Genomic DNA, 25,542 nt, shown 5'->3' on the forward strand with positions numbered 1-25,542 from the left:
GGTAATTAATTTGGGGTAATTAATTTGGAGTATCACTTTTATTGTTAATTTTAAGCAAGTGCTTATAAGTTGAAATTTGAAAATGCTAATTTTATTCAGACTTGCATTCTTTTCATTAGAATAATATCCAACAAAATATCAAATATCTCTTCTTCAACCCGAGCATAGCTAAGCTAATTAGAAGTAAAAATGATAAAATAATACTCTTATTCAAACTAAGGAGAAAAAATATTATCAAATGGCCATTTAAATTAAAGGGGTAAAATGAACGAAATCTTATGCGCATAATTGAATGTAAGGGCAAATGTTTAAACAACAACGATGAGAAAAGAGGTATGAAAACCCTTCGTATGACTATAAGTATAACGAAGTAAAACATGATAAGGTAAGGTGAGCATAGCTTAACGATAATTGAAATGTATTTCTTCTTTTGAGGTTTGGAGGTTCAAATCTACGCTCTCTTACTCGTTGTACTAAAAAAATGTAAATCTACGTTACAGAACCAAGTGCAAAAAGATGGATGAATGAGGAAAAATGAAAACTCCACCTGGAGTATTGAGGCCTCTCCCATTTATCTCTGAGAATCGCAATAATGAGGAAATTTGCACCGGCAAGGATCAGTTCTCACCTACAAGAAGATAAATGTTTCACCTTTATTCAACCATGTGGAGATAAGATGAAATAAGAGATCAACTTTTTGACCACAAAAAATGATGGAATTTTGCATAGCATCCCCATAAATTCGAGGCAGACGAGTAGCGATAACGCGATATGTTTACCATATCTTAGGCAATGGGTTGAGATTTTCAACTTTGAAGCATGATTTGGTCATTCAATTCACGTACATTTCAGCCAGATTCCACACATACAGTTCCATTATTATAAAAAAGTCTCCAACGTTATAAAGCGTTTCTAAGGGCACAAAGCGCACTTCAAGTAACGAGTTTCTCGATCGTCTCGAGAAAAGAGGCAAGAGGTGTCAGCTGAGTAAAGCAATAAGCATCTCACTTGTATAATCGAAAAACCGTGCGCAAAGAAAGTCTTTGCGATTGCAGGAATGAAAAGGTGATAGAAAGATTCAGGGTGAAAAAAAGAAGGAAAATCCCTCTTTATGGGAAGAGAAACTTAGATTTGAATAGCCTTAATGTGGATTATGCTGAAAAATAGGTTTCAAAAGGCTGTTTATGTGATATTCGGGGACCCATGGTTTACGTGTTTAAACTCCGATCGTATAGTTGGGTCTCTGCCTACTCTACGAATTCACATAAAAGGAAGACCTAACTAAGCAAGTTTCTGTGTTATTGAAAACTAGGGGAGAGAACCGAAGTCAAGGAAGGAGAATCATATGAGTCCTCCTTAGTTCACAAAGCCTAAAGTTGACGTTTTAATATCAATTTTCTGCCCCTTTGTGGCTATGATTGATTATATGGTTCCGTGACCTATATCCTATCAGATGAGCTTCAAAAGCTTCCATGAGCCAAGCACCTCTTTGAGGACTAGAATCTATAGATTGGGCAAGAACAGGTTTAAACTAAAGAGGCGGGAGATTATTCGAACTCGAATGGGGGGGAAAGAAGCGACCAGAAAGCTGGCGTTTTTAACTCTAAGCTTCCTCTCTTTACTGTTGTACTAGCCATTGTCATCACGAACATTATGATCGTGGAGACAGAAAAGCAATCATGGTCCATCTCATGATCAAATTCATGGCTAGCAAAGCAAGAGGCATGCACCTCTGACCATAGCCATGCCCCCTCAATATTCATCGGTTAAACTCGAATAACGTGGTTCAGTGATATCATCCAGTTTAACATATGCACTTATAAAGCTTTAGAATTGCCATGAGGCAGGATAACTGCCATCTTGACATCATGAATAATAGATGCAGGTAAGTAAGGCTCATCATGTACGAGACGAACGGAAAGAACATAAGCATTAAATCTACTCACCTTGCGAAACGTAAAAGAAACCCTCCTAGGACCCCTTCTGATTGCACTGTCCTTCACCATGTCAATCTATTACAGAACATTTACACAATTTCAACTTCATAAATGAGAATAGAATGTATAAGTTCACAGTTTCTTTCATTCAATAGCTAAGTGATAATGTTATTCGATACATAATCGTGCTTACACCCATGGTATCTAGCCTGATTTACCCTCACTTAATCTATCCAACAAGAACACAATTTAAACCTCTACAACATTTGAAATAAACAAGACTATAATCTTTGTAGATAACTATCAAAGTACTACAAAGAAATCCAAATGTGTAACTCATCCTCAACCATTGGTCCAACTATTTGAAAATAAACTACTCGACCCCTTCATAGCTGTTAACATGTATAAACAGATAACTCTACAGATTTCGTAAATCGACCGCACTAAAACAGCAATTGTTCATGGACAATCTGATATACCTTGTGGTGAGGAATGTAATGATGCCAAGCGTAACGTGCCTCTCCAGACAGTAGGAGCATCGACCGAGGAGGAAGATAAATGGCTTTCCTCAGATAATTTGAGTCGTTTACTGAATTCTCCATTTTCAAATCTATATTTGAAGGGCATTTGTGCCAAGCGCCTTCGGTATACCTCCTAAACTCCATAATGCATGGCCCTGCTAAGGAAAGGCTGAAAATCAATCCTTCAAATGCAGAATGGGTGTCTATATGAGGAGACAAACCCACCCCAGGTGGGTATTCATTAACCTGTAATGTGATATTGATTTCAGTCTCATACTAAACATGACAACGACTTCAGATATCATAGCAAGAGCTACAATCACAAAGTTCAAAGATTGCGCACAAGCAATTAAGCAACTACAAGCAACCAAGTTTAGAGTAATTCATCAAAAACACAGTGCATACAGTCAATTGATCAAGAACAGCATCTGCAACATCCTCAGCGTTTGGAAACATGGAGATCCGATCAACTACATGAGAAACAAATGATGGAAGTTCGCCCAACTGATGTCTAGTATTAACATTTCTCGTCTACAATAAACAAACACAGACAAAACCAACTGATTTTCAGTAATCACGAGTCCTGTCGTTGCAAAATCATTCAGTACAACAGACAGGAGGAATAAGGAAAAGGCAAAAAGTTCTGCCACTTACTTGATAGCAAAATTCATATCCATAATGCTGAACTCTACGTTTCGCCAGATTATTCCAAGGCCGAGCATCAACTTCCAAGAGCAAATCCTTCAAAAGCCGAAAAATCGTAAACAAAGGGGGAAAAAAGGTCGAATCCTTTGACAGTACTCATAATCCAACTAAAACGCTCACCTCCTCTTCTTTAGCAGTGACGAAGTCGTGCAATAGGTAAAGTCCAGGAATGTCCAACTCCGAAGCCGACAAAGAAACTGAAACAGAATCATTAAGCTGCGAAATGGACGGCCTGATGATGGAATAGCGTATGTGCAAAGTCCGGCCTCCGAGAAGAGAGCAAGGGCGGCCGTGTAGCGCCTCAAGAGCGGCTCGGGCGCTGGATTCTTCGGAAAAGCATACAATGACGCGAGTGCCGGTCTCGTCAGCTGCGTGAACCCCTTTCACGTCCCCAAAATCGCCAAAAACCGCCGCAACTGCGCGGTGGCTGATTCCGACGGCCGGTCCACAGTTGGCGACGTAGAGATTAGGGCTAGAAGATGAAGATCCATTATCTCCCCTTGGACGGGCGAATCTTGGCAAGTCCATTTGCGGGGAAGAGTTTGGCGGGTGAATGCGATTTGGGTTCCCGGCAGCCAAGTTTTTTTATTCAGTATTTTTCTTAAATTTTAAATTTAAAAATAAATAAACAAATCACCTGTTTTGTTCTTCAAATTGAATAAGGATTACTCTGTAATTATTGAATTAAAAAATATATTTTTTTAATCATAATTAAGTTAAAATTTTAGGTATATATCTATTAATACCTAAATTATCAATTTTATATAAAAGTATTTATCAGATTAATAAGCTTTTGGTTTTTTATTGTTTAATAAAAAGTTGACATTTAATAAAATTAATAAATCAATAATATGCCAAATTAACTCTCAGATTTTATTTTGTGTTGAATAAATTGATAATTAAAAATTATTAAACTTTTAATTTAACATCTTGTTATACTAAAAATCCATCATTAACTATTCCAAATTTCTTGTTTATAGGTATTGTAAATTACAAAAAAAAAAAAAAAAAAAAAAAAAAAAAAAAAAAAAAAAAAAAAAAAAGTGAGAGAGGATGTGAGGAGAGTTCTTTCGAGTTAACTAAACAAAGTCCAAAAAGGAGAATTATATTCTCCGTTAGCTAAACTATGTTTAATATTGAATTTTGAATTTTTAGAAATTATAAGATTGTCTTATATTCTCGGTTATGAAATAATGTTTTACATTATTATATTAAAATTTATTTGAAAGAAAATATTTTGTAAATATATATAAAGAAATTGTAAAATTTTCATGCAAAGAAAGAGTCGGAGGAGAAACAATTAGGATAACAAACTTGAAACGCAGAGTCTGAGACGAACGAGTGGTTAGTAGCGAATAGCACCTAGTTGATGGCATTCCTCTCTCCGGCTGGCACTCAAAGAATCATGAGGCACTCGATACGAAGCAAGCAAGTCTTGGGGATGAGACCAACGCAACTGTGTGGACAGTAAGTGCGCAGAAGGGAAAGAGGTCTCGTACGAAGTCACACAGCTCACCTGTTTTAATCGAAGGAAATTGGAATAACATTGATTCTTTCGATAAATCGATGCATGAGCTGAGGGCTTTCGACCTAGGGTCGAGTCTTTATCCCATGAAAAAACCCTAAAAAAAAATAGATAGGATACGCAAAACTATAAATATACTGTGCTTTTTAAACTTTACAGTCAATATACAATGAGTTCAAAATATGTATGCTTCTTCTGATTCCCAGAGGAACAAAGTGCAAGTGTCAATGTACCTCAAAAGGCTATGGTGAGTTATTTCCAGATGAAACACTCCTACAAACCTCTCTCCCCATGAACCACGACGTTCGGTTTCGGCTCGGACTTGCAGTCGGAGAGTTTCCTCTGACTTTGCTGGCTGAGAATGTCATATTGGGACGACTGTTCGGGTGGCCGATAAGCGGCTGCCACGCATGGAGAGCAGACATTTGATCCCTGCAATTGTTCAACAGACTCATCCCTGGAAAACAACATGGTGCAGGTGAATTTGGGTTGTTGCACATAACATCCTCTTGCAGAACATCTGCAATTCTAGAGAGTATAATGTACGCCAAGTTTCCGAGCACCCGTGAATACGCTTCCAGAATCAAGTGCCCGACGTCCTATGAAATACAAACAGAAACAGATGTGATTTCTGGTTTTAGTGTGTCAACAAGAACAAAACTCAAGAGTCCCAACACTAGCATTGTTTATCAAAATTGGAAAGTCAGTGTCCATGAAACAATAAAAATCTCTGTTTGTTCAAGAAAGGGAAATGGTTCTACTCAGAGAGTTCAGTCCAAATTATTATGTTCTCATTTTTTCTCCTTAAGACGGAGCGCTATGCTTTCGGGTTTATTACGACTTATTATTGTACTCGAAACTACCATCCAACAAAGATCTCAATGTAAGGTTTCATACTGTAATAAAAGAATCTAGTAATCTAAAAAAGGTGACATAATATACTGACTGACTCGACGAATAATGAATGCAGAAAGAACACATACCTTCCCATATTGGATTTTTGAGATATCCAGAAAGGTTTGAGGATGATTTGGATATTTTGATTTTAGTAGCTGTAGAAGAATCTCGGCTCGACAAGTGAGTAATTTCGACTTATCCATACCAGCCATTTTGTCCTTGACAAAAGGCCAAGAAGTTCGAACTGGAGATTTGTTGCCACTTTGTTCGGTGTATTTCTCTTTCAAGGTGAATATTGCAGCTTCGAGGCGGTTTATAGCCTCGAGGACTCCATGGTCGGATTCTAGATTAAGCTGATTCAGCATGTTCTCGGCTGGACCAGATTCTGATATCAGAATCTTGTAAAGTTCTTCACTCAGGTTTGCTTTTCCAGACTGTTCAATTCATGGTAGCCAAAACAATTAGGACATATGTTCAGACTTGCCAGGTTCATCCTATTCATGCAATACTCACAAGAAACGTCATTTTTCTTTAAGAAAACGTATAACATTACACATGTAAGAGCGGAAATTCGAAATTTCAATGCATGAGAGAACGGATGTGTAACAACCCAAGCCCACCACTAACAAATATTGTCTGCTTTGGCCCATTATGTATCGTCGTCAGCATCACAATTTTTAAAACGTGTCTGTTAGGGAGAGGTTTCCACACCCTTAAAAGAAATGTTTCATTCTCCTCTCCAACCGATGTGGGATCTCACAATCCACCCCCCTTGGGAGCCCAGCGTCTTCGCTAGCACATCGCTCAGTGCCTGGCTCTGCTATCATTTGTAACAGCCCAGCCCACCGCTAACAGATATTGTCTGTTTTAGTCCGTTATATATCATCATCAGCCTCACGGTTTTTAAAACGCGTCTGTTAGGGAGAGATTTCACACCCTTATAAGAAATGTTTCGTTCCCCTCCAATCGACGTGTGATCTCACACGATGTTCCAACCGTTGTATGCTCAATTTTGCAAAAGTTTTTGTAGCATGAAATGAAGGAGTATAAAGATAAGAACTTATGGATGGTTCTTAGCTGATAGAATTGTATTCTGTAAGTGAATAGAGAATACTCACAGCTCGGACTGCCTCCCTTATAACAGTTGGTACGGGCATTTGACACAAAATGCTTTCATTGATGGATTTGGCAGCTTTGAATACTTGATGTACAACTCGGCCATGGTTGAGCAATTTCTTCCTCTCATTCTCAGATAGTCCAGTGGATGGTACTTGTGGTAATGGAAGCCACCACCTCATGCTTTGGTCCATACTCTTGCTTCTTCCTTCAGCCCTGCTACCAACTTCTGCATACCAAAACTCAGTCTTCGCCATTGAATCCAGTGTTCCCTGTAATAATAGAAAACAGCATATAATTCAGGCAGATGAGCTATAATTTAAGCAAGTACGGATGGTAATTAGACCACCTACAATTAGAATGGAATCTAACTTCTGGAGAGCGGGAAGATTCACGTGGACATCTCCCCGAACCTTCGGAGTCATTATCTACAGAACATTTGTGCACAACATCTCATTAATATGAGATTCAAAATCATGTTTAACAGTTCTGGTTGCAACTAAATCACAACTAACCTCCATCACTCTACCGCTCGTACCATTTTGCTTTGTAGGAACCAATTCAACCATATAGTGAGTAGGAGACAGCAACCAGTCCATTTCCCTTCTCCATTTACTCTTCCTCTCCTCAGGAAGAGGTTCCAATTTCCATAATTCTCCAAAAACCGAGGCTGCAAAACCTTATATATTATTTCAAGGTCGAGACGGGAAATGGATGGCAAATACATGATATATTTAAGCAAAAGGGTCCACTATGATGAATTAGAAATGCAATGTATAGTCTACCTGCTAGGTTGTTGATGGCATTAGACAGTGACAAGGCAGAGCTGAGCCCTTTCTGCCCTCCTGTGACATCTTCACCAAGCAATAGTTTTGTGAACTTTTCTTTCATTGCTTCCACGTCTGAATCCTGAACGGTGTGATCATGTTTCTCTTTCATGTATAATTGCTGAGGGCTTTCTGCTAGTTCCCACTCATCCAAATCCTGCTCGTCCCTAGGCATTGCCAACCATTTTGAGGAGAAAGATCCACAAGCATCCTTGCTAGAAGAACAGCTTGAATCATGATCCTCCAATGAGTCAGTTGTACCCGATCCGCTTTCATTTTCATAGGTTTGATTGTTTAAAACGCAACTCTCTAGACCATTAAAAGTCATAATCCCTGAATCCCACGGAAAAATTGTTTGTCAATAGTAACTTTAGGTTATCTTACATTTAAGCAAACAAAAAAGCGAGCAATCAAGAGAAGAGTTGAAGCTCTTTTGAATTCTCAAGTTAATTATGAAGAAGAAGATACAAGATAAAGACACTTGTCTAAAATATCAAAGCAGTATGATTAATTTGCTGTGCTCGTAATTATTGATGTGAAGACATACACTTCCGAAGGCTTTCTAATATAGTGTATCGTGGATCTTCCTCGGGAAAAAAACTAATTAGGCTTCCAAAATCCACCAATTATGGATCATTCCTTCTGTTGTTGAAAGTTTTATTATGTGATCATCTGATGAATCTAGGGATCAAAATTTCGACATTCAATGTTTTCTAGCTCCTTAAGGGTAAAATATTGTTCACGAGGGAATCAGACATGAAGGCTAAATACTAAACAGGAGTAATTGGCCTGAGCTAGCGGCAATTAGGGATCAGTTAATGGGCACGATCTTCACTGGATTCTCATGTGGATCTTGCCCATTGGAAATGAAAGGAGAAACGACAAATGACAGGTCCCTGTTCTAGAAAAGTTGAATAAAGTGTGTCAAAATGCAAAATAATTATTAATTAGAACTGATAGCCACAGCTATAGTGGGAAAATTTACCCACACTTGTTCTAGTGAAGCTGTTCCAAAAACATTTTACTATGCGTTGAATATATACAACAAGCAGATGCGAATGCAAAGGCAACTTTTCTAAGAATAATTAGGACTTGGCATTTACACAAACTATAGAACAATTACGATCTACAAATTTTAACTATTTATATTGATTTGTGAGAGATGGGGTTAGCTTTCATCAGAAGATGTACAGCCCAAACGAAAGCAGAAACTTCTGTAATTATTGTTATTTGGACCCTAGTTAGATATTCTCATACTACTTCCAAGAAAGAATACAACCATCCAGAACTGCTCTAAAGCCAACTGGCTCAAGTCACACCGCAAAGTTGGTCTTTTCTGGCAATTTGGATACTTGTCTTAAGGTATGTGATCTTCTTCGCCCAAAAATTTGTCCTCTTCGTCTGGCATGTTGGAAGCTCAATAATCACTAAAATTTTACATCAATTGTCTACCTGAGCTATATTTTCTAAATTATTTTTACACCCGCTGAGCCATCCGTGGAAAACTGATAAATAGGAAGCCGAAGAAATCTAAACTCACGGATTTCTCTCCTGGACACATCACCCATGTGCTAAGCACGAACAAAGTCACATGGACCAAGGGCGCCCGGAGGGGATCAATTAGGGTCCACAGCAGAACCAAAAATTTAAAACTTTTGGCACGATACGTAATCCGTGCTCAAAATAACCATGGTATTCAAAGAAATAACATTCTTTTCTGGAAAGAAAATAGAGGAAAACTAATAGAAAAGGCTAAACTTCAATGCTTTAGCTTATTTAATCCCTTGGCTAGTAATATCTTAAATTACTATATTAGAATTAGAATCTCATGATCATCCTTTAACCAAGGATTTGGATGGTCCCAAGCAGCCAATCTGAGCATAACACTGTCAATAAAGCTCCAATCACCATCTCAAAGATCGATGATTTAGTCCACACTTTTTTTTATTTATTTATTTGGAGTTTGATCAAGGATAGCATCTTTTTTTTTTAGTTTCTAGAATAAGTACAATATTCCTTTAAAAAGGATCCAAAAGGAATTATAAGTCCCCGAGTGTACCTTACCAAATCCCTCAATGTCCCATAGTTTTGAAGTTGCACTTATATAATTCCTAATTTGATGATCTCCAAAATGAATATGAAAAAAAATTAATGTAAAAATAAAATAAATAAATAAACTCAATGAAGCATTTCTCCTACCCAACAAAATCCCGAATGTTAAAATCACTTCGTCAATCCAAACATAACTCAACCGATAAGATATCTCTCTCAAGACTTGAAGGTTCAGTCTCCTCTCCAACACCCACTAAAGTTGAAATAAAAAAAAATTTAAAAAAAAATTAAAAAAATGAAGAGGAAAAGAAAATAACACAACCCCCAACAGTCAATGCATAGAACTAGAAACCCACACGTTTAATAAATACTGCTTTAAGTGTTTTGATGTCCTCAAGTATAATAAATACTGCGTTCAGAATCATAACTGAAGGCACCAGAACTAGCATGGGACTAACCAATGAGTCAGGCTAATAAGAGACAGGGGAGCACTTGGTAGTAATATGTGCCTCCTACTGACCCATCGTTTCCCTCGAGCCCCCTTAATTTCTTTACCAACCATACCAAGCACGTTCTTTACTCTCTACCTGGCCCACCGTCCTCGCCCCTTTTCTTTTCAACTTCGCCATAGCCATTCTTTGCAATAAAGAAATTGGAAGGGAAAAAAAAAATCCTTTGTAGCATGTGGACGTGGTGAGTGTGTTTCAAAATGATATAGCTAGTCAAACCTGTACGAATAAAAAATTGTCCCAGCAGCAAGTGGAGTTATTTCTAATTTTTCAAATTCAAATCCATGGTAGCTACTTCTTTAATTAACAGTGAGATTTGTATACTAAAATCTAGCAGAAGCCAAAAGTAGTAATAAAAAATTGAATTTGATGCTTTTAAAGGCAAGTAGTACTGATGCGTGAAATAGTAAAGGGAAGCTAAGACTCACTCTCTTGCTCGTCCATGTCCAGGCTGACTCCTCGGTCCCTTGTGCAGCAAGCCAGGCTTCTCCGCATCGACATCATCTTGTTATCTTTTCTGGAAGCTTGAGGCTGTGGAGGAAATACGATCGATCAAAATCACTTGAGACTTGCAACACGCGCCCACTACATGATTATTGATCAAGAATTAGCCCTTTCCGGAAGAGTAATTTGATGAAATCATGAATCGAGGTCACCGATTAGAACGGGAAATGTCTGTACTATGGATGGCGAAGAAATTTTTAATCCAATCAAAACTTGTTTTCAACTTCCGTCGATGTTTCAGCTATATATGAATGATTAGCATTTGATTTGCGTTTAAAATAATAAGATCAAGAAAACGAAAAAGTCAGCAGGACCAAAAAGTAAAAGAAAGATCAAGGAAAAAAAAACGAATCCAGTTCTCAAAAGATGCATTAAGGAAACTTCGGAGAACCGGAAAAGGCAGAAACACAATGTTGGGCGCCGAGAAAGGTCGCAAACTTCAATAGACTTACAGTACCACTAACAAAACAAGATGTCAAAGCTCGAACATCATTTCCTCACCAAATATCGCTCCGATATCTGTAGCTTACGACAAACTATTCAGGAAAAATGCGACACACAAATAACAGTGTAGGAAAAAGAAAACAAACAAAACAATCCTAGTGAATCGTGAAGTCTTACAGAACAAAGAAAAACCTCGAACCAACAAGCCCTAGGATCTAGCGCAAATAAGGCACAATGCAAAAGTAAAGCCAAACCACCTGAGACCGGAAAGCGGATTTCACAGCAGCGTTTCACGGCCGAGCCGGAGCATCATCTCTCAATAAACTCAATCTCAAAAGCTACTGCACAGGAAGCTCCACCGAACTCGAAGCTCAAAAAAAACACTCCCATTACAGAGCTTCGGGAGAGTGAAAATGGCGGATGGATTTACAGAGTGCAGGAAGAAGGAGAAGAGTCAGTACTTAGAGAGAGAGAGAGAGAGAGAGGATCCGTACGAAACGGAATAGACGTGAAACTTACGTACAGTTTTGGCGCGTGATATGACGCACAGTAAGTCCATCTAGACCGTCCGTTTAAGCATAATCAAAGTGGGGCTGCACGTTAGATTTCACGCCATTCTGACGTGGCATTTTTAATTCCAGTTGGATTAAAAGTGGGCCCCGCAAAAACTAATGGGCGGGGGCCCAACTCTGATTATTGGATCCGTTTTGGCGGTTTCTTATTACACTTTCATTTTCAAAACAATTATTTCAGTTTGTTTTTTTTTCCCTTTCATGATATTATAAACAAAAAAATAAAAAATAATAATTAATAATAACAATCGATACCGTGACCATGATTTCTATCATAATCTCTAAAATAAAATTTTCTAATGTAATTTTTATGTTAAATCAATATGAATAATAAAAATAAATAAATAAAGACGAATTTACTAAATTTAATTATAAGACCGTGTCTACCTAATGAATTGCACTCGCACTCGTCACATCTAATCTTATAGTCGTGGGATTGTTTATTTAATTTTCGATGGAACATCTTACAAATTATTAATTTTTTAATTTTGTATAATCTATTAAACCATTTTTTTTAATAAATTACATATATTAATGTTATTATCAAGTTTTACCGTACAATATAGAATCCGAGATATCCATTCTCTTGAGGGTAAACAGCTTCCAGAATCACTATAACTGACCCCATTGAGTTCACCACCATAGAACTCAACAGTTACACTGACCTGTTCAACACTATACTTCGATTCCGCTCTTTGAAAAGGAAGATCGCCTCTTAACCATTCCGTTACCAAAACAACCGGAAATGTTTCAAAAAAGGTCGGCATACGGTTCGCGCCCTTCTTTCTTTATCTCTAAAAAGAGGGTGTCCTAACCACCCAACAGCTATCCCATCCCCGTTGTCACCCGCAAAAGGCAGTAAAAGAAAGGACATCGCTGTAATTTAGGGTATTACAAGTTCCATTAATGAGTCTGAAAATCATCACATTCATTAACAAAAAAAAAATAACAATTGAAACAAAATAAGGTTCTTAAGAATAACTCGCTTGATTTCATTTAGTATGATACTGTCAAACAGCACTGTTTCTTCCACATTCTTAATATATATATATATATATTATATATATATATTGGTCTCAGCTCAACTAAACCAAATACAAACACCACCAACTAAGCATTCAAACTGTACATACCTCGTTGAGGAGCCATGGTCCACCCACAGACTGGGCGAACAAAACTTCCAATCTGTACAAAACTCCTTCAATGGCCGAAGCTCAGGCCCACACTCACGATCATGTGTGTTCTAATCAAGCCATACCCTGATCAACTTCTGTTCTTAAATATATCCAAGTTTGGTTAAAATGAAAAAGAAATCAATCAGAATGAAACATCAATTAAAAAGGCCTCTTACAATTTATTTTTTAAAAGATTGAAATAATCATCCAAGCAATTGTGTTTTTGTTTTTGTTTTTTTTAGTTCAACAAATTGTGGGACTAGAAATCCAATATGTGCATTGGTTAGCACATAAATCTTACATAAACTTTACCAACTAGCAACAGAGAGATATTTGATTCCATTATTACCCAAAACCTATTGGGAAATGAACAGAATTTGCTGGCGAGAAACAAACTTCCTATGCTGTAAACATAAGAAAACTTCCTAGTCATACAGCTGACCAACCTTACCTACATTAGATTCCACCACAACAGTAGATCAGATTCTAGGATGATAACCGAAAGGCCCTGAAAAGATTTCTTGGGCAAAATTTGATTGATAAAACTTAAATTTAAAAAGTGGGGAAATTGGAGGATCAATCAAGTTATAGTTGTAATGACAGAGTAAAACTTCCCAAGATGAACAAACAGAAAGAAAAAGATAAATAAACAGAAAGAAAGAAAGAAAGTGAAGAAGTGCGGGTCTGTGTATTATCAAAAGATAGATTCCAAGTTGAGTAATTTGAAAAGAAAAAGGCCTCACGGTTTTCTAAAATGCCTATCAAAGAGAGTAACAATGGGTAACTAGGAAATTGCAATTAGAATAGTGGATAACCTTCTTCAGAAAGATGCACAGATCAAAAGTTACTACATATAGAGAACAAAGTACGCTCTGTTGAGCTGGGTCGGCAAAGAACACAAAAAGATTCGACGACGGTGTGGTGTCAGACTGTAAAGTAATTCGATAAAGAAGATGCTAAAAGAAACGGGAGGGAGAACATAGCTTTAAACCGTAACAACAATAATAAAAACCAAAGTGAAAAAGTGTTGATGGAATTTTACTCGAAACGCACTGTGAATCCATGGAATAATTACAAAACCGAAGAATCGAGAAAGCGAATGACGCAAACGTGGACCACATACACGCACAGAACAAACCATGATTAGTTCAAATTGACCGAAAGCACTTTTAGTTCCATTACTATTTACTTTTCAAATGAAATAAGGCCAGAAACCGTCTCCAAACAGAGAGATCAGGCTATAGCAAATATCGATTCCGCCAAATCAATCGTCAAGAACACAGAAACATCTTGTCAAAAAGTAATAACTAATCAGATATTCGTCCAAAACGATTAAGTCAAATAAACACGCATTGATACCAACAATATAACGTGTAAAGATCAATAAAATCTAGACCGCACAAGTGAGTTAAACCTTCGAATTCCAATAACGAAGCTCCTAGAAATGGATTTTTCAGATCTTAATAATAGTAAATTACAAGAGCGAAAACAATCCAAACCTTGGAAGAAAATGCATCAGGAAAAAGACGCTAGATCCATGCAATCTTCATCGCGGTCTCGGATTCAGTTGATGCAAGGCGGGATCCAATTCGCCCAATTTTTCCCCCCTAACAGCAGGGGAAACTCAAGAACATGAACTACAAGATCAAGAAGCGAAACAGTTCCCGACCTGCACCAAGCGAATTAGAGACCGCCGATGACTGAACCAAAATAGGGCAGAGAGAGGGTGAAAAAAAATCGCCACCGCCATGAAAGAGACGAAAAAGAAGAAAGATAAGAAAGAAAGGGAAAGAGGGAAACAGTTCAGACATTTAAGGCTAGTGGGAACCCTATCGAGGAGTAGGGGTTGTGATTGCGTGATGCGAGGGTTATATATAGTGAGAACAGACGAATAGGATTGGAACACGTGTCAAGAGCGATTATCGCATCGGTCGCGATTCAATTTCAAGCGGGCATGGTGTAATAGCGCTTTGGTTTTTAATTTCAAACCAAGCGGGGGCCTCTTTTCCGCGTGGAGGTTAACAAAAAAGGTCATGGATTTCAAATTAATTACGAGAATGCCACTATGCGTGTTGGGGACGACAGTGGTCACAGTAATTGCACGTGCGCTTTTTGTTTTCCAGTGCCAACTCTCTCTTAAAAATAATTATTTAATTTTTTAAAATTAAAATTATAAACAATCCTCAAATTTTTTTTATTTAAAAAGCAAACCAAATTTTTTAAAACCAAAAAATATATTTTGATTTTGTTTAATTTTTTTAAGAGATATAAAATCTATTATAAAATAAATAAATAATTGGGAATTAACACAAATATTAAAAAAAATATATATTATTATATTTTTTCTAATAAAGTAATAAAAAAAAACCCTAAATCATTTATGGCTATAAACTGATTCCCGAGAAGTTTCTCGTGAGAAATTTCAACTTGTGAGATTTCGTAAGAGTGTGTAAACTTCTTCCTAACAGACGCGTTTTAAAACCTTTAAAATAAACCCGAAAGGAAAAATGCAAAGAGAACGTTATCTAATAACGGTGGGCTTGGGACAACTATTTTCGATGTTTTATAAGGAGTTTCCCCGACAGTCCAATAGCTTCTAAAACAGCTTTACGATGCACCGGGAACAAGAGTTAGCAAAACGACCACTAACTTGAGATTATTATCATTATTAGCACTATTAATTATTAAGATTTTGAATATATATATACATATATATTATTTTTTTAAAATTTTGTAAAAAATAAAATAAAATTGATTTGGGTAAAGACAACTGCCTAATATTCTTATTTGTGCCCATTCCTTTATTTTCTTGTTATAAAATATAAAAAAAAATAATAATAATAATAATTTGTAAAAATAAATAAATAAATTAATTAATGAATTAAATTAAATGGGAAGGTCCATGGAATTGACTGCTGTGGTCAGGTCTCGAACCACATGGATTTCAAAGGTAAAGATTCTCTCTCTATTATGGGGCATATTTTAATTACCCAATTCAGGGAGGACCAATAATTTTCAATTCCATACTTGATTGCACTTGCATTGGGGCATTTATGTTATTTTACTAATTATTGGGCTCATCTCTGAAATTATTACTTTTTTTTTAGAAATATAATACAAATATTTCAACGGTGCACGTCTCTGTATATAATAATATTTAAATATTATTTATTTTTTTGTGAATATTTTACTTAAATTTAAATTTTTTATTATTTATACTTATAAATGTTCATAGATGCTTGTTTTATGATTTATTGAAAATAAATTAATTCAATTTAGATATATTTAAATGTAATTTAATTAAAATAAAACAATTTTCAAAGCACTATCAAAGTTTTTAATTGTATAATTATTATTACGTAAAATAAATATGAAATTAATAAAAATAGTACAATAAAATAATACACACACGCACACAATTATGATTAATTAAACACCCCAATTAAATAAAATTAAAAAATATATATAATTTTCTTATATTAATATTTTGATCTATATATATATATATATATATATATATATATATATATATATATATTCGGATTCTCGAGCTGTTGGCTCATACTTCAATCTTATTCGGTCTTCTGTTATCGATCTTCTTAGAATGGGTTTTCCTGTTTTCTCGAGTCTTGGATACCCACATTCTAATTATGGGTTTCCTTTACCACTTTCTCCGCTCGAACCTTCGACCTTTTTTTTTTTTTTTCTGGATCTTGGTGGTTGAATGTTATAGTTAGCGTGCTAGTCGGGTTGACCCTTGACTTTTTTTTTTTTTTTTTTTTCAGAAGATCAAGATATATATATATATATAAGATTTTGAAGGCAATAGTCAAAGATAATTATAATGGAAAATTGGAAAAAGAGTATGATGGAAGTTGTCAAGCAATTCACATTGCAATTTCTGTCCTAATTATTTTAGCTGTTGACTTTTCTGTCTCTCCGTGCTTGGAATTTGGTACCATACACTTAAATCAAATCACCCATCACTTAACTAATATATTATTTATGATAATAATAAAATTTACCTTGTTACAAAAAATTATCTAAATAAATAAATAAAACGGTGGGTTTCGTTCTAGTGCCCGAAAATAATATTCTAAAGCTTTGGTATGTTCTCGGTTCCTTGTGTCGATAAGTCTATGCTATAGAGTACATAACTTTGATTATAGGGATCGATTTCTAGTCGTATAGCTTTATAATTATCCTGTACAGCTTCCACCTAATTTCCTTGGAATTGAGCCGACCCATTTTTATTATCACTTCCGGTACTAGCAGGAGGACCAAAATATTATTAATACAACTTTTTTATGGTCCCACTCGAGGTAAAATCTATTAGTAGTAAAATTGTAAAAAAGCAATACATGGTTTCCCTTATTGTATAACTTTTTAGGGTATGGTAAAAAAAATGTACAATTTAACCATTTCAATATTGTTCCCAAATTAAGGGGACACAAAAGGTAATTAACAGACGAAAATTTATCTATCTTATCACCTAAATTTTAACTTTTAAATTAACATAAATTTGAGTTTTTCCAATAAATTGCTTAACCAAGAAAAAGTTCCTTAAATATGTATAAACCGAATTGAAAATTAAAAAATTACTCATACATGTTAGATGATGAAAATCCCACCTCGGCTAATTTAGGGAATGATCATGAGTTATAAGTGAGGCCCACCTCGGCTAATTTAGGGAATGATCATGAGTTATAAGCGAGGAATACTAAATCCATTGGTATAAGGCCTTTTGGAAAACCCAAAGCAAAGCCATGAGAGTTGATGCTCAAAGTGGACAATATCATACCATTGTGGAGAGTCGTGTTCGTCTAACGATATATACATATATATAAATATATACAAGAATAATTGGACAAAAACTCGGTTAAATGAACACAACTCTTCACAATGATATGATATTGTCTCCTGATTTTGCTCAACAGAGATAACATTCCTTGCTTATAAACCCATGATCATTCCTTAAATTAGCCGAAGTGAAACTTTCTTCCAACAAAATCAACGAACACAAGATTATTTAATCATTGAAAAGGTTACGATTACGATTGGATGATTTAAATAATAGAGGATGGCGGGGCAATGAAATATAACGAAAATTATTGGGCGCTCCATTCGAATCAATTATTGAGATGAAATTAAATCAGTAGTCCATAAGATTATGGGATGTGAAAAATGATTTCATAATCAAAACAAAAATAATAATAAAACAAGGAAGCTAGGAGGTAGCTAAGGTAGCTAGGTAGCTATTTGGCATCAGCTGGTCCCCAATTTGAAAGGAACTTCCTTGAAATGGTGCAATCTCTCCTTTATTCAAGGCCCTTTCTTTGTGCCATTGTTCTTATCCCTTTGTTTTTTTGAATGGGGAACAGTAAATATTCTTGTTCTTGTTTGATATAGACATGCAATCTAGTTTTGTTTGATTTCTGTGTTGTTGTAATCTATCAAAATACACAATTCATACTTTATATTTCAAATAATTTATACTAGATCCTTCTACAATTACCAAAACTAATGCAAATAATAGTGACAACGACCAATGGTGTTCCTTTTTTTTGTCTAATTGCGGACCCGAGGGGTCACATAAAAACTACTTCTAGATGCAGTATTGCATTGATGATTTTTTCAAACTCGTGATTTGTCACGAATTGATCACTCTTCGAGATGGCATGGAAGAAAGAAATGTTCTAATCTTATGAGCTATAAGATGCACCTCAATTACAGAACAAACAAACTTCAACTACTGAACAAATAAACTTCTAGATTTTGTATTGTATTAATGATTCTTTGAAATTCGTAACTTGAACTAATCTCGATCACTCTTTGAGATGGGACGGAATGGAAGAAAGAAATGTTCTAATCTTATGAACTACAAGCCCAACCTTGCTTGTCTCCCCCACTCTCTCAATTACAAAACAAACTTGTAGATGTATTGTATTAATGATTCTTTGAAATTCGTAACTTGAACTAATCTCGATCACTCTTTGAGATGGGAAGGAATGGAAGAAAGAAATGTTCTAATCTTATGAACTACAAGCCCAACCTTGCTCGTCTCCCCCACTATCTCAATTACAAAACAAATGATTCTTTCAAATTCGTGAAAAAAAGAGAGGTGAACGAGTAAAGTCGAATTAATCTTTCCTTAAACCTTCTAAAACATAATAAGGAGAAAGAGAAGAAAAAGAGAAGCAGCAAAACCTATTTCCCGAGTAAAAGAATAAAGAGGGAATAGAGTCTAACTTAACCAATAGAATAGAGTCTAACTTAACCAATAGAATAGACAGAGGATTTAATTGACTCAATTGTATTGGTTCGTTTTGAACTCATCTCCACCCACAAACTTCTAGATGTAGTATTGTGTTATCTATACTCTCAAATTCGTAATTTCACGAGTTTGAAAGCATAGCTGACTTCATCTCAATCACTCCTCGAGATGGAATGAAAGAAAGAAATAGACTCTTAAATGAGGAAAAAGATCAGATGAATTTGAAAAAAGTAAACAAAAAACTGTATAAGAGAATCTAACAAATACTACGAAACCTTGAAAGAAGTTTCACTACGAAACCTTGAAAGAAGTTTCACTACGAAACCTGCAGCAGCAGCAACAAACAAACAAACAAACAAAAAAAAAACAAAAAAAAAACAAAAAAAAAATCAAGCAACTAAGTTACTAAACTTAACAAGAAAAAATTGACACGATTAACTCCATCAAATATGGATTAACATATTGTCACAATTCAAACAAAGCAAATATCTTTGCCTTAACCAAACATCACCATCGAACAACTAATTAAAAAAGCAAAACATCTGACTGATTACGACACTTCAACTCTACTAATAACCCTGAGCATCAAATAGCTTTCTCTCTCATAATATTGTGCTTAATAGCAACCATATATATATATATATAACAAAAGCTGGTCCCCGGAGCATTGAACCGACAAGTCGGCCAACCAATATGACAATAATAAAGACAATGCTGCAAAGTAATGTGGCAAAAGAGAATCCAAGCATCCAAAACCAAACATTTAATGCACCAAAGCACAGAGGGCTAAATTAAGCAAAACGAATCCACTTTAAGTCTAAAGCTTAAGACAAAAATGTAGACTTTATTCAATGAGCAGAGACCCCAGCCACACATTTGTCCTTCCATTCAAAACAATTTTAACAACAATTTAAAGTTCCATTAAGGCTTGAATATACCTTCTAAAATATGGTTGCCTATGGTTTACCACCGCAACTACCAACCCGACCCATGTAGGCCAACAAAAGCATGAATACAACACGACATATAAGCATTTACATTTTTCTAAGAATATATATGATTAACTTATATGCTTGAGACAATTCTATATACCTTACTCTAAAAAAAATGTTATTTTTGTTGTGTATTAGGGTGTTGGATATATACTGAACAATGGTCTAATTGATATGTATTTTAAATAAAATGCATATGTATAATGTTATAAGTGTCCAACAAGAATTAGACATGAATTAGGGTGTTAGATATATACTGAACAATGGTCTAATTGATATATACTGAACAATGGTTTTGTTTTGACAAAACCATATGACACGAATTAGAGTGGAGAGATTACAACTTACCTAAAAACTCCAACGCCTTTGAGCTAAGGCAGTCAACACATCGAACAAATACTTGTTCCGTTTTTCTTCTTCTTTTTGATGTGCCTTCTACTAGGACCCCAAACATCAGAGACCCCCGGGTTGGGTTGATCCAGTGATTGTTCGCAATACTTGGTTAACATCATAAAAGTCCCCAAATATGATGACTCATAATTGTGGACTTCCGACATTGCAACTCAATCAGTTGCTAGCTGTTCATTAAGCTTGGAAAGACATGAGAACAGACCAATCATAGTCATACAAGAAGAGAACCAATAAGTTAGATTCAAGTAGAAAGTCTTGCCCATTTACAAGTTATAAACACTACTTGCATCCATGTTTTTTTAATATATATTTAAAAAAACATTATTGCATCCTCATCTTCAAGCATCAAAATTTCTCAAACTTGATCATATAACATGCTACGGGAATTCACAACTGGAAGATAAAGTTTTATGGTCTAACGTCTGTCTAGTGGTATTAGGTGATGTACCTCTCAACTTTCCAGGCCAAGTAGTTCTGAGCGAATCAGGAAATGGAGAAACCGAACCATTCCACGTTCTTTCAGACAACCCTTGAGGCCAGAGGGGCAAGCACACGAGCCATATTTGGCAGTGTTGGATAAGCCAGTATTCCAAGCACAAACCAGTTGAAACTCAAAAGAGCAACAGCATCCAAAGCAGGTTTATTCTTAATAGTGGTGAAGAACTCAACTACGCTCTTCAATGAGATGCTAACCACAAACATGAGAGCCACTACAAGGCACAAGTGAGGCTCTTCAGCTTTCCATATAACCACTCCAACCAAAAGCGACAATAGGGTACTGAATAGACTTCGGTGAACTGCAACCTCCCTTTGTTCATCAAGAATTTCAGTGATATCTTCATCTTCTGATAGGATTTCGGAAGTATGATTGTGGATGAGCACACCAGATTGAAACCCAGATTCTAAAATTTTGATAAATTTTTCTTTAGATACATTACCGTCTTTCAAAGCATCACTTCGAGAGAGGTCTTGAACAAGGCTGCTGTCACTATAGCTGGATGAGCATGATGAGATACCGTAGGTAATGTCGCTGCCAACTCTGCCAGTTTTTTGTGCTTCACTTTTGACATCAATACCTTTTAAGCTCCAATATGCCTTGCCCTTGATTTCTTGTAGTCGAAGATTTTCATTTCTCAATTTCTGAACCTGATGGAACAAATTATGGCAAACAGTTTATTGGAAGCAGGAAATATTGCTAAGCTACTATTAACATATCACGCAACAATAACAAGAATAGACAGTCGAGGTTATGACATAATCATTCACATGAACTGACATTTTCCCATCCTACACACAGCCATGGTCGTGTCTTTCCTCTTTCTCTACATAAGAATGCAAGATAGCTAAAATTGATTTGAACTCTTTGCATAACCTTGTGACAATTATTAAGAATGATTGCTCAAGAAGAATGATGCATGCTGTTGCAGTAAAGGATTTTAATGAGAAGTCCAAAATGCCGAAAACTTAGCTATATTATAATTTTGGAGAAAAACTCACAGGACTAGTAAATAATTAAACATCCCATTCGACATGTCAATACACACAACTAATGTTAATTCACACCAGAGAAATTTTGATGTGATGCATTAGCAGAATGTATTATTGACATATTCAGATGCTTTACAAGCCTGATCGAAGCTCCTTAAAAAGAAAACCAGACGGAAAATAACAGAACAAACTAACTCTTAAATATATAACTAATTACAGCTCAACCACTTGCAAATAACAAAACAACTAACCACCTTATAACAAAGATTAGACTATCTGGCTGCTGGCTGCAGGAGCCTGCCTTGAACTTGGGACACAATTGAATTTCCAAAGCAACTAGGTAGAAACTTAAAAGGAATAGCTTTGGTCTAACTTAATGGATTACAGATCGCTGTGTGATTTTGAGTAAATTTAGGAAAAACATGTCAAGAGTGAAAGAACAAACTAGTATGAATCCTAAATAGGCATATATTGTTGAAAAATATGAACCGGCAATTTCCCTGGCTTCATGTAAAACATTGGCTGGTATTACTTGAAATATCACAACTGAGTAGCAATATTTATCAGAATTCAGAACCACATGGTTCAACACAAGCAAAGATTTCCAGGTGATTTTTTAAGCAACCTAAAGAGTAAAAGGAAAACACATTTTCCTTTCTCGGAATCAATTTACATCAATGTTTTATTGCACTCATCAACACAAATTCACGTTAATATCATTCCATGAGAGATGACAGTAACTCAAACCAGTTGCACATGGAGCATGGGACAAAAGAACAGGAAACAGTTTTGCTGCAAATTCTAACGTCTTAAAAGTTACATTCACATTATAACTGTGTCATTGCATGTGTGTGTGTGTGAGAGAGAGAGATTTTATTTGTTAATACATTGTACGGAATTTTCCACTGAGTTCTTGAAAGATATAAGAGGTTCAACTCATAAGAAATAAACCAAGTTTTCATGTCAAAGTTCAACCTCTCCTTTACCAACTGCATAAATTCCTCCCTCCACTTCTTATTGAAACTATGGTAGTCGCTCTGAGTTTTAACCTTCCACGACGTAATTTATGACATTTAGTACAGGAGCTAGAGCCTGAAGGAGATAGATAGGCCATTACCTCACTTTCTAAGAGTGCAATCTTGTTGGTCGCCTTTTCATGTATCATTTCAAGTTCGTCTAACATTAACTCCATCATCTTCTGCTCTTTCATAGCAGTCTGGAATTGTTTTTGAAGCTCCTTTCTTTCCCACAAAACATTGTCAAACTCAATTGCCAGAAATTGCAAATTTTTTTGCAACTGCATAAAATCAATCATTATCAAGTAAAAAAATCGCAAAATCAAATTAACAGCATGTTCCTAAGTAGCCGACTTGGTACTCCAATACTTCAATTACTTAATTGACTAGTAAAGATCCCATAAGCGACCAACAAACAAAATCAGAACAAATTCAAAATGTCAATAATATGAACTTTCTGCTATATTCATACCAAACATAAGAACAAATTCAAAATGTCAATAATATGAACTTGAACAAACAAAAGCTTGAACAACACTTCTCCAATCGATTAGTAATAAGTAAAACAATTCAAATTGTTGTTTCATTACTCAGGCTGCAAAGAACTCGATGGTATGTTTCCTAATCCCTTTCCAAGTTATTATAACTTATTAACATAACATTTTTTAGCTTTTGAATATTAAGGACTTCAGAATAAATTTCGAACTCAGGAAACATTTGTAATTATTTGAACTTTTCAAAATCTACCACTTTAATATCACACCTGTTTATATCTGAAATTAGTGTCATGTCTATGAAATTTGAGTAGGCAGTTAACTCCTATGTGTAGGCAAATGGAATCGTCATATTGTTGTCTATGAAAAGTTCAAGTCTAAATCTACTACCGTAAGTTGAAGAATATTTTTCTATGTGCATATTTTCCTCAAAGACAAATCTCAAATCAAAAACAGACAAAGGAAAAGACAGAAACAAAGTACATCATCATTGAACAAGCACAGATGGCAATCAAGAAACAACAGGGCGAGAGGGCTAACCTGCCTTTCCCTCTTTAAAGCAGCTAAAATTCGTCCAGGAAGGGAGACAAACGCAATTATCCACATCAAAGTTGTCCACAATATATTCAAGTGAAGACTGACCGAGGTTTTCAACAGCTCCAACCAAGTTTGAACGACAACAACAAAGGTTTTCAAGATTAATGAGCATGTACTTATGAAAAACGAGAAAGGCCACGTGATAAATAATATTGTGATATTCAGAAACTCGTATAGCAAAGCCATTGAACCCACCAGTACTGCTACCTTTCTTGCAAAACTACATGCCAATGACTTTCCCGAAGCTGTAACCAGATTTATTGAATCCAAATTCTGCATAACAAACAAATCACTTCAACCAAACTGGGGCTGAGGAAGTTGCATAATAAATTTTGATATCATTTAAGCAGATACAAAGTTGATACCAAAATCTCCTCCAAAGCTAATCATTAGATTATGCAGTGCAGGCCATTACTTCACAGTCCGGACACCCAGAATCCCGTGATAAGAAGAACTTGAGAATAGAAGGATAGTGGACCTTTTTATTAACTGAATCTTAACATAAAAGACGAAAGAAGAAAATAGCATCGATGCATCTCAAAAGTCTACAATAACGTACGAGTGTTATTCCCCAATTTCAGTGTGCACCACAGGGAGATAGACCAGATTCCTTCAACAAAACAACTCAAAAACTAATCCGTTTTCTCTCGATTATCAAGCAGCCTTCAGAATTTTGGCACCGTGCGATTGATTATTTAACAGGAACGAAATTGAGTTCACTGAAAAAATAGTGACAGATACAACTAATGATCAAGGGGAAAAAAAAGAAAAAAAAAGAAAAAAAAGAAAAAAACCACGCCAAAAATCCCCTCAATCACACTTTCTTATGACAATACCAAAGAAAAACAACTATCGAAAGTCCGTCCATCAATTTTCGCTTCCTTTTTCATCTTCCACCACTCACATTTTCTTATATCACACAGAAATCCAATGAACCTAAGTGAATAAAGAGCGATTGTTCATATTTAAACTACAGAATCATTCCTATATCATAATGGATCAAAAAACAACGCAAATCAAGTAAGTAACGGAAATTAATTGAAGCGAGTTAATAAAAGCGATGCGATGAAACAAAAGCTTACAGCAAGAAGAGAATGTAGACGAATTAGAGCACGGGAGAATCGCGGCAAAAAGGCAGAGCTGGAGAGAGAGAGAGAGAGAGAGAGAGAGAGAGAGAGAGACTCTGCATGGGAGAGAGTTCTGAGAAAATGGCATCTGGAAATATGGCAACTCCATGATCGACACGTCCGAGAAATGGTGATGAAATGAACATGGAGGGAAACTTGACCTTGAACGAAAAGCTAATATGCCGCCGCTTAACCGCTTTCACAATTTCTTTGTCGTCTCTTTTACTGCTACCCGGTGAAATTAGCATTCAAATTCGCTTATTTATGAAATGGAAATAAATTAATATAAATACTTTATTCAATTTAATATTTTATATGCTAAAAGTTATAAAAATATTTTAAAATTTTAAAATTTTTCT

The 25,542-nt window shown here is 35.7% G+C and overlaps 3 protein-coding genes across 14 annotated transcripts; all 3 read right to left on the reverse strand.

Annotated features, from left to right (window-relative positions):
- Positions 1–322: 322 nt before the first annotated feature.
- TRM9 (RNA-binding (RRM/RBD/RNP motifs) family protein) lies at positions 323–3,787 on the reverse strand. 2 transcript variants are annotated; one of them, XM_023680808.2, is made up of 6 exons: positions 3,284–3,779; positions 3,113–3,199; positions 2,864–2,989; positions 2,417–2,704; positions 1,947–2,012; positions 323–628 (listed from the first exon to the last, which is right to left on the reverse strand). In XM_023680808.2, the coding sequence occupies exons 1-6, from the start codon at positions 3,689–3,691 to the stop codon at positions 572–574; spliced, it is 1,032 nt and encodes a 343-aa protein (XP_023536576.2). In that variant the 5' UTR covers positions 3,692–3,779; the 3' UTR covers positions 323–571. The 2 variants fall into 2 exon arrangements, with proteins under 2 accessions (XP_023536576.2, XP_086980830.1); XM_087124704.1 differs by lacking the exon at positions 2,864–2,989 and having other exon boundaries at positions 3,284–3,787.
- Positions 3,788–4,805: 1,018 nt separating this feature from the next.
- LOC111797697 (rop guanine nucleotide exchange factor 14) lies at positions 4,806–11,802 on the reverse strand. 3 transcript variants are annotated; one of them, XM_023680795.2, is made up of 8 exons: positions 11,295–11,797; positions 10,518–10,620; positions 7,487–7,861; positions 7,217–7,371; positions 7,055–7,129; positions 6,704–6,973; positions 5,672–6,019; positions 4,806–5,287 (listed from the first exon to the last, which is right to left on the reverse strand). In XM_023680795.2, the coding sequence occupies exons 2-8, from the start codon at positions 10,591–10,593 to the stop codon at positions 4,931–4,933; spliced, it is 1,656 nt and encodes a 551-aa protein (XP_023536563.2). In that variant the 5' UTR covers positions 10,594–10,620; positions 11,295–11,797; the 3' UTR covers positions 4,806–4,930. The 3 variants fall into 3 exon arrangements, with proteins under 3 accessions (XP_023536563.2, XP_023536562.2, XP_086981014.1); XM_023680794.2 differs by having other exon boundaries at positions 10,518–10,674; positions 11,295–11,796; XM_087124888.1 differs by lacking the exon at positions 7,055–7,129 and having other exon boundaries at positions 10,518–10,674; positions 11,295–11,802.
- An 8,846-nt stretch (positions 11,803–20,648) lies between these two features.
- LOC111797700 (uncharacterized) lies at positions 20,649–25,419 on the reverse strand. 9 transcript variants are annotated; one of them, XM_087124421.1, is made up of 7 exons: positions 25,139–25,418; positions 24,616–24,775; positions 24,422–24,510; positions 24,252–24,329; positions 24,000–24,096; positions 23,067–23,246; positions 20,649–21,607 (listed from the first exon to the last, which is right to left on the reverse strand). In XM_087124421.1, exons 5-7 carry the CDS (start codon positions 24,063–24,065, stop codon positions 20,981–20,983), a joined length of 873 nt encoding a protein of 290 aa, XP_086980547.1. In that variant the 5' UTR covers positions 24,066–24,096; positions 24,252–24,329; positions 24,422–24,510; positions 24,616–24,775; positions 25,139–25,418; the 3' UTR covers positions 20,649–20,980. The 9 variants fall into 9 exon arrangements, with proteins under 9 accessions (XP_086980547.1, XP_023536569.2, XP_086980545.1 ...); XM_023680801.2 differs by having other exon boundaries at positions 20,649–21,306; positions 21,400–21,607; positions 24,000–24,329; positions 25,139–25,416; XM_087124419.1 differs by having other exon boundaries at positions 24,000–24,329; positions 25,139–25,419.
- Between the last annotated feature and the right edge of the window lie 123 nt (positions 25,420–25,542).

This window comes from Cucurbita pepo, chromosome 6 (genome assembly GCF_057944985.1).
Source record: "Cucurbita pepo subsp. pepo isolate OVF chromosome 6, ASM5794498v1, whole genome shotgun sequence".
In the NCBI taxonomy this organism is placed as follows: domain Eukaryota; kingdom Viridiplantae; phylum Streptophyta; class Magnoliopsida; order Cucurbitales; family Cucurbitaceae; genus Cucurbita; species Cucurbita pepo.

Coding starts and splice junctions, on each gene's coding strand:
- LOC111797697 (XM_023680795.2), bottom strand. CDS start 10,593: ATGATGTCGATGCGGAGAAGCCTGGCTTGCTGCACAAGGGACCGAGGA. Junction 7,862..10,517: donor GGACATGGACGAGCAAGAGA/GTGAGTCTTAGC, acceptor CGTGGGATTCAG/GGATTATGACTTTTAATGGT. Junction 5,288..5,671: donor CAAAAATCCAATATGGGAAG/GTATGTGTTCTT, acceptor TGTATTTCATAG/GACGTCGGGCACTTGATTCT.
- LOC111797700 (XM_087124419.1), bottom strand. CDS start 24,242: ATGGCTTTGCTATACGAGTTTCTGAATATCACAATATTATTTATCACG. Junction 23,247..23,999: donor CTTTAAAGAGGGAAAGGCAG/GTTAGCCCTCTC, acceptor GATTTTATGCAG/TTGCAAAAAAATTTGCAATT. Junction 21,608..23,066: donor TTGCACTCTTAGAAAGTGAG/GTAATGGCCTAT, acceptor TTGTTCCATCAG/GTTCAGAAATTGAGAAATGA.
- TRM9 (XM_023680808.2), bottom strand. CDS start 3,691: ATGGACTTGCCAAGATTCGCCCGTCCAAGGGGAGATAATGGATCTTCA. Junction 2,990..3,112: donor GATATGAATTTTGCTATCAA/GTAAGTGGCAGA, acceptor TGTTTATTGTAG/ACGAGAAATGTTAATACTAG. Junction 629..1,946: donor TTTCTTTTACGTTTCGCAAG/GTGAGTAGATTT, acceptor ATCTTCTTGTAG/GTGAGAACTGATCCTTGCCG.